At 39.2% G+C, this 19,634-nt stretch overlaps 2 protein-coding genes across 27 annotated transcripts in view; one reads left to right on the forward strand and one right to left on the reverse strand.

Moving 5' to 3' along the window:
* The window catches only part of BMAL1 (basic helix-loop-helix ARNT like 1), a gene marked incomplete at its 5' end in the record, with an annotated part of 100,961 nt that extends 89,545 nt beyond the window's left edge, over positions 1–11,416 (forward strand). For 13 of the 20 annotated variants that reach the window (XM_081264217.1, XM_081264215.1, XM_081264213.1 and 10 more), the window contains 6 exons: positions 37–187; positions 1,020–1,108; positions 2,945–3,068; positions 5,932–6,025; positions 9,948–10,050; positions 10,750–11,416. In XM_081264217.1, coding sequence (XP_081120343.1) covers positions 37–187; positions 1,020–1,108; positions 2,945–3,068; positions 5,932–6,025; positions 9,948–10,050; positions 10,750–10,910 — 722 coding nt within the window. In that variant the 3' untranslated portion in view covers positions 10,911–11,416. The remainder of the gene's footprint in view (positions 1–36; positions 188–1,019; positions 1,109–2,944; positions 3,069–5,931; positions 6,026–9,947; positions 10,051–10,749) is intronic. The other 7 variants (XM_081264200.1, XM_081264199.1, XM_081264203.1 and 4 more) reach the window with 1 other exon arrangement.
* A 1,006-nt stretch (positions 11,417–12,422) lies between these two features.
* BTBD10 (BTB domain containing 10) overlaps positions 12,423–19,634 on the reverse strand; it is a 64,005-nt gene continuing 56,793 nt past the window's right edge. For 5 of the 7 annotated variants that reach the window (XM_081281683.1, XM_081281680.1, XM_081281684.1 and 2 more), the window contains 3 exons: positions 19,265–19,369; positions 18,514–18,624; positions 12,423–13,471 (listed from right to left, as the gene is read on the reverse strand). In XM_081281683.1, the coding sequence (XP_081137809.1) occupies positions 13,161–13,471; positions 18,514–18,624; positions 19,265–19,369 (527 nt within the window). In that variant the 3' untranslated portion in view covers positions 12,423–13,160. Of the gene's footprint in view, positions 13,472–18,513; positions 18,625–19,253; positions 19,370–19,634 lie in introns of all 7 variants that reach the window. The other 2 variants (XM_081281685.1, XM_081281682.1) reach the window with 2 other exon arrangements.

Raw genomic sequence — 19,634 nt, forward strand, 5'->3', positions numbered from 1 at the left:
GAAGAAAATATTGTTTATGGCTTTTTGCATTTTTAGTTTTACAGACGAGAGACAAGATTACAACTAATTGCTATAAGTTTAAAATCAAAGATGGTTCTTTCATCACACTACGAAGTCGATGGTTCAGTTTCATGAACCCCTGGACCAAGGAAGTAGAATACATCGTCTCAACCAACACTGTTGTTTTGTAAGTGTTTTTCTATGTCAAAAGCTCCTTGCTTCCAAGGGAGGTGCCTTGAGATTCTTACCTGGGTAAAGGGGTGCAGGCAGCAGCCAGCATCACATCCTTTAAATGCCACCTTGCTAATGTTTTGTGAAGCCTCAGGATGGGCAGATTGCAGAAAGGTTTGTTAACAAAGGACAAGCTTCAGTCCTCACACCATGCAGGGCCTGACTTGTGGAAAATGTTTTAGGAAGCAGCAATCTCTCCTTCCAGATAAAGCAGTCAATCTTTGAATTCCACAGGTCCTGCATGCTGGGTGTCCACTTATACTGCTATGAAGGTAGGGGCTGACCATGCCTGAAATGCTCACATAGGTACTAGCTTACACTGGGGTGTGACTCTGGATAGCAGAGTCCATGCCTCTCAAGCTGGAGGCCTGAGCACTGGCAGCTGGAGGGCCCTCTCAGAAACTGCTCCATTTGCTAGATGAGCAAGAGATAGGAGGAGCTCTCTTTTGGCAAGGCCTGCTCCCCATACCTCCTTCCCTGAGTTATCCCCCCATGGTTAGAGGTGAGGAAGGGCTGGGGCTGGCAGGAGAGGTGGCACTGTTACAGTTGCCACTTGCTGGACTGCATCACACAGCTTAGGAAGGGCCAGGCAGGAGTGAGGCCAAAGGCCGGGATGCTATCCATTATGCTATCAAACAGTGAGGAGACCTGTTCAGCTACTCAGACACACACTTCATTTTCTGGCCTGTCCAGGTCCAGAGTGGACACCGGACACCTTGGCCAAGGTGAAAGGTGCACGGTTCTGAGCAGGCCTGACTCACGTTTCCTTATTGCTGGGATGTTCACAGAGCCAACGTCCTGGAAGGCGGGGATCCAACCTTCCCGCAGCTCACAACGTCCCCTCACAGCATGGACAGCATGCTGCCCTCTGGAGAAGGTAACTATATACTGCCAGGGCACTGGGGTTTCCTGTGAGAAGCTGCTGTGGCCATATATTTTCCCTACAAGTACTCAAGGTCCCCTGCTGTCACTTCTGTGGAACCAGGGAGGCCTTGAGGGGATGAGGTGCTGATTTCCCTCAGTACTAAAGATGCTGTCATCTCACTTTCTGTGTTGATCCTGGAATACTGGGAACTCATTGTTGCACTTCCTAAGGCTACCTGGACCCTGGAAACCTTTGAAATAGCAATCTTCTTGCTGCTCTTGAGCTTTCCTCCTGTTTTGTTGCCCAGTGGCAGTGGTGTGAAGTGCTCTTTGGTAACCGTCACTGGTTCCTGTGGTTGGGAAGAAGGTGTCTATTGGTACTGGGGTGTTGTCATACCCTCAGGGCTCAGCCTTGGCACCTGCTCTCCACGCTGGACTTGCCCTTCCTGGGACCATTGCATAGCTTCCTACCACCCCACTGACAACTCCCACCCACAGCTCTGGCCCCAGTTTCTTCCCTGAAATTCACACTCTCTCTCCAACTGGCTCCCAGACAAATCTACTCAGAGTTGCTGAGGCAGCTGAATTCAGAATATCCTGAACTGATTCTCTGCACTCCCCACAAAGGTTGTTTAAGCCAGAACCCTGAATCTTGCCTCTTCCCCTTGGTATCCAAACAATGAAGTTCTGTCCTTTTTTTCACCTCATCTGCTGCCTGGTTTACTGCCGATAACTTCCTAACTCCAACTTCACTGTCCCCATACCTCATCCTCCACTCTACAGTCACATGCAGAGTAACAGCATTTTTGATCAACATCAGACCACATATACAACAGTGGTCCCATAAGACCATAATGGAAGTGAAAAATTCTAATCACCTAGTGAGGTCATGACCATTGTAATGTCTAGAACAACACATTACTCACAACCCTGTTTGGATACACAAATTCCACTGTGTTAGAATTGCCTACAGTATTCAGCAGGGACATGCTGTACAGGTGTATGGCCTAGCAGGAACAGCCTGTGTATGCCATGTAGCCTCAGCTTTTGGTAGACTAGTCTAGGTTTTGTGTAAGTCTGGACATTGACAAAACTGCCTCAAGATGCATTTCTCAGAATGTATCCCTGTTTTAAAGCAACACCTAACTCTAGTTAACCCTCTGTATGGTAGACTTATAATACTCCAAATATAACTTTTGTGCCTTTTTTGTGAAAGCCCATTGGTACTCCTATGGACACTGTCCTCTGCCAGGGTCCTCATTCATCAGTACAGCTTCAAGGCCTCTCGTGATCTGAGTACCTGCTGGACCAGTTTCATCTCACACCCTTGTTGTCATCCACGAGTCCTTGGAGTAGACTCCAAAATTCTGTCCTGCCTCAGGGTGCCTGCACATGCTGCTATGCCTAGAATAACTTCCCCTCCTCACTTCTCTGCCAAGCTAACTTAACAGAAGATTCAGCTCAGAGCTAGCCTCTTCTGGAAAGCTCCACATGGCCTGGTTGGATTGGGTACCTCCCTCATGCTTACTTGTCAGTTAACACACTTTGCTCTAGTTCCATTAGACTGGGAACTCCTTGAAGGTGGGGATGCTGTCTTATCTCTGCAAACCTGGCACAAAGCATACTGGTATTTGGTAAACATTGGGCACATGAAGAGAATAAGCTACTTCACCATATCAACCCTTAGTCCTCTGGTCCTGGATGGAAGTTGAAGCCTTTCTTGCTAAAGTACCTATTCCTGACAAAGCACCACCCTGATATTGAACTTTGAGTGCATCATGGGATGAACTGATTTTAATTTAATTCATAGTGGTACTTCTTCCTGAGTTTTCCCCTTTCCCACTCTCAGATTCCTTTGTTGTAGGTGGCCCAAAGAGGACTCATCCTACTGTTCCAGGGATTCCAGGGGGAACCAGGGCTGGGGCAGGAAAAATAGGTCGAATGATTGCTGAGGAAATCATGGAAATCCACAGGCAAGTAAACACTGTCGGGTTGCTCCCCCAAACAAGTGGTTTTCAACCCAGGGAATCTCCCCCACAAGGAATGTCTTATAATGTCTGAAGACATTTTTGGTTGTCATAATTGGATGGGAAGTTACTGCTAAATATCCTATAGTACACAGGCTGTTTCTCCCAACCCTGACTAACCCTCAATGAAAATGAATCCAGACCAAAATATCAATAGTGCCAAGATTTAGAAATCTTGGTATTTCTTAGAAATAAAGAAGCTAAACCCAAACAGGACAGAACCCAAGGGGATTTTTTTTTTAAATTGTACATGTTGATGGACCTTTATTCATTTATTTATATGTGGTGCTCAGAATCAAACCCAGTGCCTCACACATCCTAGGCAAGCGCTCTACCACTGAGCCACAACCCCAGCTCTCCAAAAGGGATTCTTGAGGAGGCTCCATTTCTAATACTTTGATATGACTCAAGGAACTTCCTAATAAGGATGATATACATTACTAAGACAGAAGCAGAGCTGTGCACTGGCAGAGTGAGCTGGGCTGCAATAAAACATCCATTTCTTCAAGCTACCTGTGGGGTAAGCCAGAACCTTGACTCTTTAACAGCTCCCCATGACATCCAGACACAAATCTGCTTGGTCAAACAGATCAGCTAGTGATCAAGAAGTCTCTTAGTGGAGACTTCCTATCTATATGAATGAAGAGCTTGGAAGGAGACCACTAGGGGTTGTGTCCTGGGTCTGCCTCTCTACCTGACTGAGCTTAGGGGAGTCACTTAACCACCTGGCATCTGTTGACTGAAACCATAAGAGGAAGGCACAGTCTGTCTCCCATGAATTGCTTTAGTATTGTGAAGGAACTCAGGAGTCTCTGGGACACAGCCTGACATATAGTAACTACACTACAACTGTGAATTAAAACTGTTTTTAAAGGCAGATAAATAGTTCCCGTTAAGTCCATCTGATCTGGGGAGTCAAGAGGGTGGTAACCAGTTAGGAATGTAAGCTTAATGGAACATCATCATAGGAAAAAGGGGGAAAAGATTAATATTTTCTGTTGCCACTGGATTCTGTCTTAGACTGGTCTGGTTTTCCTGTTGACCATACAGGGGCTCTATCCTTGTGGGTAGCTCAGTTCTATTCCAGCCTCACAGAATTGATGGGTTTGGTTTCTTGCCTCAGGAAGGAATGAACGGGTAGTATGCATTATAATCAGGTTCAGACCAGTTACTACACATTCTATGCTTTGTGTGAGACTATTTAAAAATAGTATCAGAATCCTTAACCTCAAGGACCTTTGAGGTTAATCTTTGAGAAGTCTATTTTCTTTATAACAGGAAAAGCAGAGAATGCAAGGGCTGAAGCAATCAAGGGAGGAAAGGTCTGAACAAGGTCTTAGTCTGGTTTTGCAATGAGGGTGGGTATTCCCTCTAGAAAACCATGCACACTCCTTAGTGGGTGTATGAGTAGCAGGTTCAGGGTCAAGGACCAGGCAACCTAACTGGGCAGCGTTGTGTAGGAGGAGCCACAGATTATGACGAGAGACTGTTAAAAACCCTAAGAAATAATGCCAAGAAGTTTTGTGGGGAAAAAAAAATGGGAGACCCCACTCACCATTGGATGCTAATCAGGTGTCCAAAGTGTTGTGGAAGTACCCCTAGAATAGGGAGAGATGAAGGTGGGTATGTCTGTGAACCTAAGGATGAGGCCTCCCCTACAATGATGATGCAGTCAATAAAGAAATCAACACTCTAAGGACTCGAAGCTGAAGGTGAAATAAGAAATGGTGAAAAGGCAATTCTAAGATGGGGAACCTGGGAAAATAGTGGTTTCATAGTCATAAGCACGCAAAGTTGCGAGACACCCAGCAATTTTTCAGTAAGCAATCAGTAGCCTTCTGTGTGTGCTGAGAGAACATATGCAGTTGTATCCTGCCTTCTAATCCAGGAGAGAAAGAAAACTTGTCACTCACAAATCTAGAGAAGTAGGCAGTGCAGGCCAAGAGCCACAAGACTTCTGGCAGTGGAGAGTGGTCCTTATGTGACCCAAAAGCTGCATCTATTCAAGGATGAATTGAGAGCCTGGTGGTGGTAACACAGCTGCCATGACATTCCCTACTCTCCAGCTCTAGTGTCAAGCCCCGGCTCCCTTTCGTGAGGTCCTTCAGCCTGACAAGTTTATGTAGATTTATAGTTCTAAGTCTTTCCTTCTATAATAAACCTGCTCTGATGAGATATTCCAAGAAAGGCCCTTATCTACTTTCCCTAACCTGCTACTTTAGGGGCTGCTTTTACTATTTCTACTACTGGGTTACTTTCTAGGTCTGGCTGAGCAATCCTGATACCTTCCATTTCCTAAGCACATGCACTAGCTAAACAATATTTATAGGAAAGAGAGTAAATCATTTGTTATGGATTCTCATTCATAATATCAAAGTGGGAAGTTAAACTTCTAAGATCTTCAACTCATCTGGATTCTGTGAGGAAATAAAATGGGCCACTTACTAGAAACTCACCAACCTGAATCCAAGGGCTTTGTCACTGAGATCCTTGATTTTGGAGTCTCTCTTCTGAATCAGGTGCCTGCAGAACAAATCCAGTTCATCACCTGTTTTTGTAAATAAAGTTTTATTGGAATACAGCTGTGCTCATTTATATTTTGTCTGAGGCTCTCAAGTCACAATGGCAGAGTGGAGTAGCATGACAGACCATGTGGCCCACAGATCCTAAAAGTTACTCTTTGGCTCTTACAGAAAAAGTTTGCCAATCTCTAGTCTATATCCTCATCTTCCTTCTCACCCTTACCCACTGAAAAACACTCCTCCCCTGGAAAGAGAAAAGGAAATGTAACTCAACTCTTCTCTGACAGGATAAGAGGGTCATCGCCTTCCAGCTGTGGCTCCAGCCCATTGAACATTACAAGTACGCCTCCCCCTGATGCCTCCTCTCCAGGAGGCAAGAAGGTAAGGTTGGGCTACAGGGCCTCCTGTGCAAGTTCTGAAATGTTGGGGTGAAAGTATAGAATCGCAGTTGAATATTTTTGAAGCAAGTTTAACTGTTCCCTCCACCCCCAGGAAGTGCATGCATCTGTGTAGCTGGCTTCAAAGCAGGCTGGTGGAGCTAGGGAGACTTGCTGGTATCCTCCAAGGCTTTACTCTATGTGAATATGGGAATGCAGAAAGAACATTCTAAGGAAAGAGGGGTTTTCAGTCCATTTTGCTGAGGGGACAATTCAAAAGTTTCCATGAGGAAAGTAAGTAGCTCAGATAGGAAAGTATCTCATTGTCTTCCAGGAGTTTTCAAAAGAGAAAACAGTACTAGCATCTAGGGCAGTGACTGGAAATAGCAGCAGCAACACTTTGGAAATCAAGCCAGGGTTTATAGCTGCAGCATACTTGGGGATCTGCCACCTAGGTTTCCTGTGTTGTGACAGCATTGGGCATAGATAGTTTATCAGTCACCAATGCTCATAAAAAGCTGGCTTTGAAGTCAGCACTATACAGAGGTTTGGAAACCACTCATCTGTTTTCATTGTTGCCAGAGAATTTACAAACCAGGGCCATATTGTTAAGTCATAAATCTATTCATAGTGCCCTATGTCCATATAGGTTATCCTGGAGGCCAGCATCTTTGGACATAAAGTCTTATTTCCCCATTTCACTACTAAATCAGGAGTTCACTTAGGTAGAACCTATACGTAAATTAAATATGAAAAGCAAGGCAGGGGTTTTTACAACTGGGCTCCTCAGAGGCTCAGGATACTACCAAGTGGGATCAGTGTGGAGGTAGACGGTAAGGAGAAAGGGCAAGGGCAGGACTCCTGCATCTACCAGGACAGCTTTACTTCTATTTTATATGTGAACCTTATGCAAGAATATACATTTGAAAAGGAATTTCACTCTCGTCCTAGGGTTGAAAGTCAACAAATAAATGAGTAAAAGCATTGTTAAAGTATACCAGGGTTTGAAGCCTGGATTTGCCACATGCTAGTTGCAACCGTATACAACTTTTAGCTTTAATTTTCTTTGTAACGAACTATTATTGATTAGAATATTTAGCATTTTTGTACATGAAGTTCTATTATGAGAAAATATATGCAAAAGTGCCTGGTCCTTGGGAATGACTCAGAAAATATCATCAATAAATGAAGTCTGGGCTAGATCCTCCCACCTACTGTTTGCCAGTTGAATTCTTAGCACTATTCTCCTATTGTTCCCCTAGTCCTTCTCCCCTATCTCCTTAGAGTGGTCTCATGGTCCCTGCTTCTCAATTCAACTTTTCAGCCCTTGACTCTTAGAATGACCACAAGAATTCTACTACTTGTATTTGAAAGCTTATCATTCTAGTATATGCTTAAATGTTACTCAGAGAACTTTTCACTCTCTCATCCTATCCTCACAACTTTACAGAAGACAAAACTCAGGATCTATGGTATTTGTTTAATAAGTAGGGCCGCAAACTACAATTCAGGTTTTGTCACTTTTGGTTCTTTTCAGCAACTACCAGTAATCCAAAGCTGTATTTTGTACCATAAAGCCCAAAGCATTTTTCAGACATTTATAAAAATTTCCCCTTGTCTTTGGGCTTATAAAAATGGGTCTGGGAGAAAAAATTTTGAATGTTTTCTCTTGAGTCCTCAGCAATAGGACCTGGAAGAAAAGCAGCTTAAACAAGATGAAGTAAAAAATGACAGCAGCATTAAATGGTGCAGCAGATCCAGAAAAGTAAAAGTGGCCCTTCCTAGCCATTTTCAAGGGACTGTAGGGCCAAAGTGATTTCTATAATAATGCTAAAACATTACCCTTTTTCCTGCACTGTATTCATATGTACACTATAGTGCCAAAGTAATTCTGAGTGAAGCTGCTGGTGCTTTTGCAAAGAGCAGAGCAGTGGCTCCAAACTACAGAAGTCCTTGTATTCTTCACCATCAAACACTTCTAATAATAATTTAAAACCAGTTTCATTTAAGAAAGTCCTTTAATGAGGCAGTACTCAGAGAAAGGGAAAACCATTACTTTAGAGCACTTGTGCTACATACTGAGTGTGACAGTTGTCTCAAGAAAAAGATTTGTGGAATTAAGTTGTGAACTAAACTAGCTGTTTGTTTCACAGGACACCAGTTCTACTCCAGCAGACTCTGGTTATGTGGACTTTAATATTTAGTGCACATTTTTCAATTCAAGAAAAACAACTAACAATATTTATTACTACTGATAAAATTCGAGCTTTCAAACAAAAACTGGAATGTTAGCATGTATCTGCTACTTTGATACAACAACTTCATAATTTATGGGATGGTGTTAACAATGTAGATATTTTCATTTTGTGTGATGAAATGTGTCAACATTAGGAAGATCTGCATAACTGTAAACCAATATCCTATAAATGACCAATGCAAGCTATTTCAAAATTATTCAAGATAAGTGCCCAGATGCATCAATGGACCTTAACATAACTGAGTACAAAAAACTGATGATGTTTCAGATTCCATAGTGCAACTATAATGTTTAAAAAACTTATACTTTATGTCAAGTGTTGCTATAATTTCAAAGAACACAAGTACTTGAAATCCCTTTTCCAATTATCTGGTGAGAGGCTGGACTTCCTTCATATATTTCAATCAGATAACATTTACAAATAGACTAAATGGAGAAGCAGATATGAAAATCCAGTTAAAATCTCAAGTCAGACATTAGATTTGCAAAAATGAAAAAAATGACACTTTTTTTCACTGATTATTTTGGAAAAGTCATTTTTCATTAAATTAATTATTCATGTAACGGGTTTGCCATATTTAAAAATGTTAGTCTTAATTGCAAATATAGTAAATTGGTAAATACAGCCGACAGAAGCAAAACTTCTTTGGAGTCCTCAATAAATTTTATGAGTATAAAGGTGCTGTGTGGTGGTGGTGCACGGCTATAATCCCAGTCACTCTGGAGGAAGAGCTTAAGTTTGAGGCCAGCCTGGGCAATGTAGGGAGACCCTGTCTCAAAATTTAAAAGGGGCTGGGGGGTAGCTCAATGCTTGCTAGTATGTGCAAGGTCATGAGTTCATCCCTAGTAAGGGGGGGAGGGGATAAAAAGAGCATGGTAAAGTGGTCCCTAGGCCAAAAGTTGAACTGTGGCAATAGCTGTAATGCCCCCTACTGGCAAGGCCTGAAGTCACTGCTTCTCCTGAAATCCAGCAGCTAACAAATTGTTCCCTCACTCCTGTCCAAATAATTCTCAAGGAGAAAGAGGTGGGAGGGGAGAGGGATTTTGAGACAGAATTAGGAGTTCTACTATTGGGGAGCAATATAGTGTTCCTCAGTGGCCTATCTTAAGAACATAAACCAGAGGTTACTGGAGTTGGCACTTGTAGTATACTGGATGATCAAAGGATTACTTCTAGTATTTTGTTGTTCATTTGTGGCTCTTTAGAGCTGTTTCTTCATAACTTGTTAATAACCCCTATTATTTCTTCTTCGGTAACACTTGTTCCCCTTACAGAGGAACTATACTGCTGGGCTCACTGATGTTTAGGCCTTGGCCTTAAAGTAGTATTGTGGACAGCATGATCCTTGATAGTTGGAATTTTGTTCAGCTTAAGTCACCTGTGAGGGGCTGAATCAAATGCAGATCAAAGAATACTGTGAGGGAGAGCTTTTTTTTCTCACTAGGACTATTCCTCATAGTTCCTTGTTTGAAATCAGTTTCCAACAGGAAACTGAACCAATTGGAAGCTCTCTCCCCTCACCTGCCTTCCTCTTTCCAACACGTTTCATTTTCTTAATGACATCAATACATGATACTTACTGAAATTTTAAGATTATTAAATAAATTTAAGATAACTTAAGATTGGAAAATCTCACCCTGTCCCCCCCACCCACCCTTTTGTTTGTAGATTTTAAACGGAGGGACTCCAGACATTCCTTCCAGTGGCCTACTGCCAGGGCAGGCTCAAGAGAACCCAGGTTATCCATATTCTGATAGTTCTTCTATTCTTGGTAAGTGGCATTATTATTCACTTCTATTGCAATGAGCTTGCAATGCACCTGACATAATGTTTTAAGAACTGATTGTACAAGAGAAGCTAGTTCTAGATAAATTTGACAGGAACAAAATAAATGTTTAAAATTTGTTTAAAATAATTCAAAGTAGACTTTAATGATTGTATTTTGGTGGGGATCTACATATGTCTGCAACAGCCTAGACATATTTTTTTTTCTCATATATGGGGCACAATCTTCAGAGGAAGAGGTTCAGAGGTAAAGCCTTAAAGAATGATCAATAAGAACCAGGGTGATAAGTCATTAAGTAATAACAATTATTTCTCCCATTGCATCCTCTTCTTGATCTCTTTTTTCCTACGTTCTCCTTTCCTATTTGCTATTCAGTCTGTAACTTTCCCTTCTCCTCTTAGTTATCAGAATATTAAAATGAGGTGAACGCAAACATCTTTAACATTTATGTAATTTTAAGCACTTTGCTCTCATTTCTAAAAAGTTGGTCCTTTCCTCTGATAAACAGCAAAGCTGAATAAATGTATGAATGTATATATGCTTATGGCAATAGAGCCCCAAAGCAGCCTCTCTCACCTTACTTTTAAATATAATTTTCTAATTAAATGTTGCTTAGAAATTGCTTACTAAGTCTAAACACACTTTGGAATTTATAAAATCACTGATTAGTGTTTATCTCCACAGGTGAAAACCCCCACATAGGCATAGACATGATAGACAACGACCAAGGATCAAGTAGTCCCAGTAATGATGAAGCAGCAATGGCTGTCATCATGAGCCTGCTGGAAGCAGATGCTGGGCTGGGCGGCCCTGTTGACTTTAGCGACTTGCCATGGCCGCTGTAAACACTACATGTTGCTTTGGCAACAGCTACAGTATCAAAGTGCATTACTGGTGGAGTTTTACAGTCTGTGAAGCTTACTGGATAGGGAGAGAACAGCTTTTATGTACTGATCTCATAAAAGCCATCTCAGAGCCATTGATACAAGTCAATCTTACTATGTGTAACTTCAGACAAAGTGGAACTAAGCCTGCTCCAGTGTTTCCTCATCATTGATTATTGGGCTAGCTGTGGATAGCTTGCATTAATTGTATATTTTGGATTCTGTTTGTGTTGAATTTTTTAATCATTGTGCACAGAAGCATCATTGGTAGCTTTTATATGCAAATGGTCATTTCAGATGTATGGTGTTTTTACACTACAAAGAAGTCCCCCATGTGGATATTTCTTATACTAATTGTATCATAAAGCTGTTTATTCTTCCTTGTAAGAATCCTTTACTATAAATATGGGTTAAAGTATAATGTATTAGTTAAATATTTTTAATAAATGTTTCCCTTGTTCTATAAATACTGTTCCCACTTCAAATATTAAGAAAAAAAATTCCTACATGCTGCAGGTCTGTATCATTAATTCCAATAGTGGATATTTAAAAACTAACATTTGCAATGCCTTTCTAATCTTCATAACAACTCTGGGACTTACACAGTTCCCCCTTGCTATTAGCTTAGATGTATTATGAAAATAATTTCCAAACTGTGGCCATTTCTATTTAGTGAGAACAAAGGTGTTACTGCTTACACACAAATATCAAATCCTCTGTCTGAATTTCAGGATCACATGTAAACAAACTAGCTTCTCCACTGCTGCCCCTACTTGCAGTAATATGGCTTCAAACATTTAAGTGATTCCAGAACCAAACCACCTAAATAGTTCTGATTCCTTCTTGAACAGAGCAGCACAGCATAAAGGAAAAAGCATTTAACTAGTATCAGAAACTGGCTCTGAAATCCAGTTACCACACGCCTTACTAAGTCATCCACCTTTCATACCAGGTTGGATGAGAAAATGCTCTTTTCGGCTCTAACTTTGCTTTGGATTTATAGTATATTTTATAATTAGTAGGAAATTTAAGTACCTCATCACACATATACCAAATTGAATTCCTTGCAATACTATTTGATTTCTAGTTGTACTTTTACAGCAATAAGACAGACAAACATGAATTATGAGACTAAAAATCTGGTCAAGGTGTTTATAAATTTGGTCAGAAACATTAAAACAATGGAATTTTATTTTGATGAAAAACTTGAGTTTACAATCATTTAGTAAATGAAGAGCAAACACTTCATTTTCTTTTCTTTTTTTTTAAAGTAACTCAGGAGCAAATGCCATTTCTTTTTTTTTTTTTTTTTAAGAGAGAGTGAGAGAGGAGAGAGAGAATTTTTAATATTTATTTTTTAGTTCTCGGCGGACACAACATCTTTGTTGGTATGTGGTGCTGAGGATCGAACCCAGGTCGCACGCATGCCAGGCGAGCGCGCTACCGCTTGAGCCACATCCCCAGTCCCAAACACTTCATTTTCCTATCCCATAACTCTTAAGAAAAGAAAGCATTAGTAAATAAATATCTGTGAACATATTAAGGGTAAGGCAGACTGGATAATAAACCACCTCTGATGTTCACACTCCCTGCATGTGACTCACTCTAAACAGGTGAAACGGCACTGGAGGTAAGTGAACTGATAAGATATGAGCATTGAATCTCATCCTAATCATTCAAATAAGCCCAAGACAAATACTTTTTTGCTCATCCAGGGCAACAAACTATACACATTTTACTGAAGGAATACTCTGATAGAAGCACTTATTTACGTTACACTGTGCATCGTAACTATAAAATGGCTTGAACAGTTCCATTTAACCACCATTTATAAAGTGCAACCATATAATATTCTGCATTTTATCTGGGGTGTGATGAACATCAATCTAGACTGAAAGTACCCCAGCTGCCAATTTCCACCACTTCTGAAAAGATCTAGATGTGTGAAAAAGGACTGTCCCCCATACAAAGAACCAATTTCACAAACCTACTGGTAAACAAATACATTTATACAACTGGAACCTCAGGATGCTAGAGTTGTACTCATTTAAAAAACCATTCAGCTACCTTTGGTCTTTAAAAAAGCCTACACTGCAATGTCCTAAAACGTTATGTGCATCTCACAATGAAGAGTAGCCTTGCAGTGCAGAATGAGGAGAGTACAACGTCACTGTGAAGAGTAGCATGCTATGGTTTTAAGGAACATCAGCATCACAGCATTGGATTCTGTGCATCAGGATCGAGGTCATTGTTGCCAGAAGGGGGGTGAATGGGAAGGATATCCAACTCATCCACTTGCGGAGTTGGATGCATGACAACCAGCTGGTCCTGGGGAATGTCTGCGGCAGCTGCTGCCAAGTTGGTGATAGATTTACTCTTTACACACTGAAAGTCTACATGTCGGCTCTTTCCTTCTTCCTTCTCCCATGACATTCGGATAAAGGGTCTTTGGACATAGTTGTAAATAACTTCTGGGCGGCCCCCAGGTCTTTTCTTTACTTTTTCTTTGTAGGTAGGATAACCTGGAGGAAAGAAAGGTTTTAAAACTGAGGATACACACACACACACACACACACACACACACACACACACACACACAAAATTTCTCATCCAGTATAGCCTATGAGAGCGTATTTGGCACAGATTCTGAACAAATGGAAATTAAAACAAGGGAAACCAATATTCCATCCATCTAGCCATTTGATTCAACAGCCAGAAACTAAAGTCCTATTGATGTAATTCCCAAAGCTTTCTACCATTCTTTCAGGTATTCAATAAATCAACCACCAAAAACATTGTTAAAGTGGGACTATGAAGGAGATGGATCTCTAGTACAATGGTATATAATCTGGAGCAGATCTTGGGCTCTAGCAGTAAATGTCAAGAGTCATATTTCAGACATGTTTTCCATTGAAACTGCTCAACTCTATCACTATGAAGTAAAATCAGCATAAAGAATACACAAATGGTTCCAATAAAACTTTAAAAAATTACAAACAGGTAATGGGCTACATTTGGCCCATGGATCAAAGTCAGACTATAGTTAGTATCAGAGAGAAAAGAAAAAGAAAAAGGCCTTATATAGCAGAGTAGTAAATAAAGCTAAAAACCTAAAGATCTGCAGAATGTCTTCTTTGTTTCATGCTTTCATTCTACCATCATCTAAAGCATAGATCAGAAATGTTTCCAACTCCAGTCCCTTGTCCTTGATTTCTCCTGGACTATTAGAAATAAATTCCAATCTCATTGTATTCACTGTCCTGCACACAGAATCACCTCTACACACAAATGTAATCACATTGCATCCTTGCTTAAAATCTACCAATGGTTTCCTTATGTTTCAAGGGGAATTCCACACTCCTTAGCATAGTATACAAGGTTTTTACAATCTGATTCCAACCTATTTAATTTCACCCTAGAACTCTTAAATGCACTGGCCATATTAAACTCTACACTTTTCCCTGAATATACTTTGGTGCTTTTACACATAATTTACTGCAGCTGGTTCCCTCTTGGCCCCCCAAGCGCTATACTGCTGTTCTACACACCCACCCCTCATATACTTTTTATTGAACAAAGAGAAGATTTTTATTCAAGGTTTTATTAGTTTGTTAAATCTCTCATTGTTGTTGATGATGGACCTTTATTTTATTCATTTATTCATATGTGGTGCTCAGAATTAAATCCAGTGCCTCACACATGCAAGGGAAGTGCTCTATTACAAAGCCACAACCCCGGCCCAGTTTGTTAAATCTTACAGAGAACAAATTTCTGCTCCAGAACAAGACTAGGAAACCAGGACTTCTATATATAGCTGAACTTTCAGTGAGATGAGCCAAGCCTACTTGTGTCTTGCTATTCCTGCTCAGAATGCAGAAGGTAGAATAATTCATAATCTCATCTAAGTATAGACTTCATTACTCAGTCATGAACTTCCTATATTCTAAGGTAACTATACTTCAATAATATTACTTTATAGAGTTTTTTCTTTAAATTTCAGACCCTGTTCAAAGTCTCCGTTGAGTACTCTGATGAAAGAAAGCTTTCCTGAGTTCAGGAAAGATTCCTAATGATGGAAGTAAGGCCATATCTAATAGGTCTGCTGGAGGGAGCAGCAGCCCATGCAGCCCTGAACTGCCTTTTGGGTGAAACAAACAAAACAAATTCCTAAGATGTGCCTTTCACTAAACTGTAATGTGAAGAGTGACTAGGCAGGGTTATTTATACTTTTCCACCCTCACTCCAGATACTTTGTTTAACAATATCCACCAAACCCCAAATCCTGCTTATAATTAAGCAGGTCTTAGATAACCTTGACTATTGCAATATCTGAACATAAATATGAATATGGTTATTATGGAATAAGAACATTTAAAAAATATCCTTTCAGCATTATATTCCATTATCCCTTCTTAGGTACTAAAGTTCTACCTTCCCCACGTGTCTCATACACCAATCCAATATGCTCCCATGAAAGTCAATACATATAATATTCTAAAATCAGACTTCTTTTGAGTGAAGGACTTGTCATTAGGAAGGCAGGCAGGTAAATTGGGAGGGTGGTAACAAAATAGCTAACTTACAAAGAATCTGCATTTTTTTCTTTGGTACCAGAAATATCTTATTTCTTCAGATGAAAAAGTTAGAGACTTGATGGAAAAATATGGCTGGTAGTCTACACATTAATTTGGGAAAGAAAAGAATGTTTTGGATCTAAAAGCAGTTATGAAAGGAAGCCTGCTTAATTACTGTTTTGGCACAGTAAAGGCCAATTTATCCAAGGTTATAGTACACAGGCAAAAAGAGTTGCACACTGATTTTTTTTTTAAATTCAATCTCACAAAGTATTTCAAAACCATTCACAGATTCCAAATCACAGAGGCCTGGATTCAAGTCCCAGCTCTGTTATTTATTTTCAATGAACCTTTAATAGATTATTTAACCTTTCAAACATCAGTTTCTTCCTCTTAGAAACAAAGATAATGGTTGTGTAACCAAACAGCCTAATTCGAGAGGGGAAAGCTCTACAAAGAATACCATTCTAACAAACATAAAAGGAACAACAGAATTAGAAAATGATCATTTTGCAATCTCTAATAAAATTACTGATTCAGGCATGAATTATCAAGTAGTATTTAAACCTTTAGATAATAGCAGGGAGCTGAATATTCTTATAGTCTCAAAATAATATCACACCAGGGATCAATTTAATCTTATAATAGAAGGCGCAGACTGTCACTTTATTGATCACTTAATAAAGATTTAAAGTATGCCTTTAAATCTAATGTACAGTTTATAGGAATTATAGAAGAGGGAGAAATAAATGGAGGACATCAAAGGAAGAAGTAGGACAGATACAAAAGTGGGACAATTGTCTAAGACTATTCAATAGAGCAGTGCCATAAATAACTATTTAAGATTGAGAGATTTAACAAGCAGTTAGTTATAAGATGTGGTCCTGGATGAGATCCTGGTTTGGAGAGACCAGCTGTAAAAGATATTTTGGGGAACCAATGGGGAACTATAATGTAGACTGGTTCTAAGGAATTATTATTCATTTTGTTGGGTGAAATAAATTATTTTTAGAAAAAAATACTAAAATATTTTTTATAAGTGGAATATCTTCACATATAATGTACTATTAAATTTATTTTAATAAGATTAATGATAATACTTGCCACTAGGTCCTTATAACTACATGAAAATTCACTTAAGGGTTTAGCACCTCAGGTACATTATGCTCACTCCTACCTCAACACTTTTGCACTTACTATTTTCTTTGCCTACAACTATCCAGCTAAACTCTTAAGTGAATTTCCACTGTGATAGAAAAAGAAGTCCTCATTCTCAATATCTAAGTTACATGTAGCTATTATATAAATTATTCACTATCTGAGACCCTCCTACACACTAAGCACTAGCCCACATGATAGGTGTGCAATATGCAACTAGACTTCTCTCGTAGAGCTCATAGCCCATGACTAAACACTATTATAAGGTACATTGTTCTAAGGAGCACTTTCATCACTATGAAAGCATCAAAGCTTCCAAGAAGGTTTCAGCGGTTCTAAATTATAAATAGTAGTAGTCAAAAAGTAAAAGTAAAGTGGGAAGAAGGTCATTTCTAATAAACCTCATTTGATCATCACAACAGTCCTGTAAAATATACAGGATATTAGACCCATTACACTGATACAGAAAATGATACTCAGAAAAGCTGGGAGCCTTGCCTTAAGACACTTACTATGACCCACAAGACTTGTATCCTCTGACCATACATTACTTCTACCAACATTCATACCCACTGTATCTCTTCAAAGCTCTTCCTCACTTACTATTTGAGTCATATTTGTGGTTGCTGCACCTCAGATACATTACACTCATTCCTACCTCAACACTTTTGCACTTGCTGTTTTCTTTGCCTACAACTATGCTTGTCACAGGCCTCAGCTCAAATATCTCCTCCTCAGAGAGGCATTCCCTATTCCTCCTAAGCTGAATTAAGTAGCTCTAAGTTGTCTTCTCTCCAGCTCTGACACCAGGCAGCTAAGTGCAAAATGACAGATGAAGACAAGCATGAGTGAATCACTTTCAGCAATTCTACTGCTTTTTAAGCCCAAGTATCCTCCCCTTCCCACAAAATTCCTGTTTCCATCATTCTTTCCACATATCTCAGCATCCCATTACTGTGATTTCCAGCAGCTCAATCAGGTCCTTAATCAATACTAGTATATTACAAACACATTGTGAATTTACCTCATTCCAGTTACTGTTTTAGGTACTACTTGTATTAACTCATTTCACCCTTACAATAAACTTAAGGGTATATACTAATGCTCCCAATTTAGATGAAGAAATTGAGACACAGAGTTTAATGCATTAGCCAAGATCATATAGCAATTAAATCATGGGATTTGAACATAAGTAATCTCATTCTGGAGTACTTTTTTCTATTTAGACTACATCTTGTTATGACAAGAAAGATATTTGTTCTTAATAAGGATATTTCAAATAAAAGCAGTATCTGATAAGGCATATGGAAAAATTCACTTAAACCATAAAATAAAAAGATATATAAACACATTTAAATAAAATGAAAGAAGTTTTGTAATTTGCATTTAACTTAAAAATAAGCTATTATACCTTAAGATGACAGTAAGCTACTAGTATTACTGTTTCTAAATAAATTTTCAAAAGTGGTTTTTAATTCTATTTGGCTTCAAGGATCACCACTAGATAAGCAACCCTATTGATGTTATGGGAATGTACACACATGCATGCCCACACACACCACATGGATTTGTCAAATTCACTTTTTCAAAAGTGAATTAGAACACACTGTGGCAGAAAAGAAAAATCATATCACTCTATCACTAGGTAATCATATGAATAATATCTAATGGCCTTCTATTGGTCTTCTTGGAAGAAAGTTATGTAGTTCTGTTATCTCTTTCCATAGCAATCTGTAATTATTTGCTGAATTTTTTCTTAAACTATTCAGACTATATTCTAAACAGGATACAATTTAAAAAAAAATTAATATGAAATAATGAAAATGACTTACCTTCAATTCCCAATCTAATCTTCTTAAGACCCCTCTCCTTTAAAACTGATTTGGCCACATCTCTGTTTTCAATGTACTTGAAAAATCTATATAATTTTGTGCTATAAATAACTGGAAACAAAAAAAGACAAATATTTTATGTTAAAAATCAATATACTTAGAAATGAACTTAAATTTATCTTAATCATCAAACAGGCCTGATAGCCCTAAAAACCCAAAGACTGGATGCACTAATGCCAAAGCATGACTAGCCAACATGACAGAACAACATTCAGTACAGTTAATGTAGAAGCAAATGTCTACATAAGTGGAAACAAGAAAAGCTTTGATAACCAATAAGATAACCCAATCCATAGGAAGAATCTCCTTCTGAAAGATACATCACATACACAGTTATTGGTATGGGATCTGCCCTAAGTTTCAAATAAGAGAACCAAAAGAAGATATCAATACATACATCATTATTGAGTAGGCAAAGTAAAGGACTTTGCTAGATGCCTTCAAGGGCTAGTCTGAAGAGGGAAAAAAATGCCTAGTCAAAGAGTACAAAACAGATAAATTTCACATTTCATGGATTGAGCAACTATTAATAATTCCCCAAAAGACAAAGACCCTCCCCACAAACTGTTTTCCATTCAGGCGAATAGCCCCACTTAATACTGATGTTAAAAGTGGCAGATTCGAGCATGTTCTGCCAAGGTTAGTCTGTTTAGAGCAAACTGGTTTTGCAAAGGACAGACATTCCACTGACAACATGTTGAGTCTTCCAAATGGGCTGGGAACTTCAGGGAGTTAGACTGATGGACCTTCCTCGCCTTCTCTCTTTCAGGTGGAGTTATCTCCCTTAAAAGGTGAACTGCAAAGGTTTTATCAAAAGAAGAAAGACACACTCACAAACCAAACATGCTGGTTTAAGAGCTAATAAAGGAAAATACATACATGAATTCTATTCATGGGACAAACCTGTTGATTATTACTAAATCCTTAAGATTACTGTTATTTTTAGATAAAGATTTTTTGACATCTCACAAAGGATAAAATTACATTTAGGAATCAGGCTGGAAAGGCTATCTCTATCTCCTCAAATGTATCTTCTTCAGGGTAGAACACAGGTGGCACAA

This window comes from Spermophilus citellus, assembly GCF_964194105.1.
Source record: "Spermophilus citellus genome assembly, chromosome: 2".
In the NCBI taxonomy this organism is placed as follows: Eukaryota; Metazoa; Chordata; class Mammalia; order Rodentia; family Sciuridae; genus Spermophilus; species Spermophilus citellus.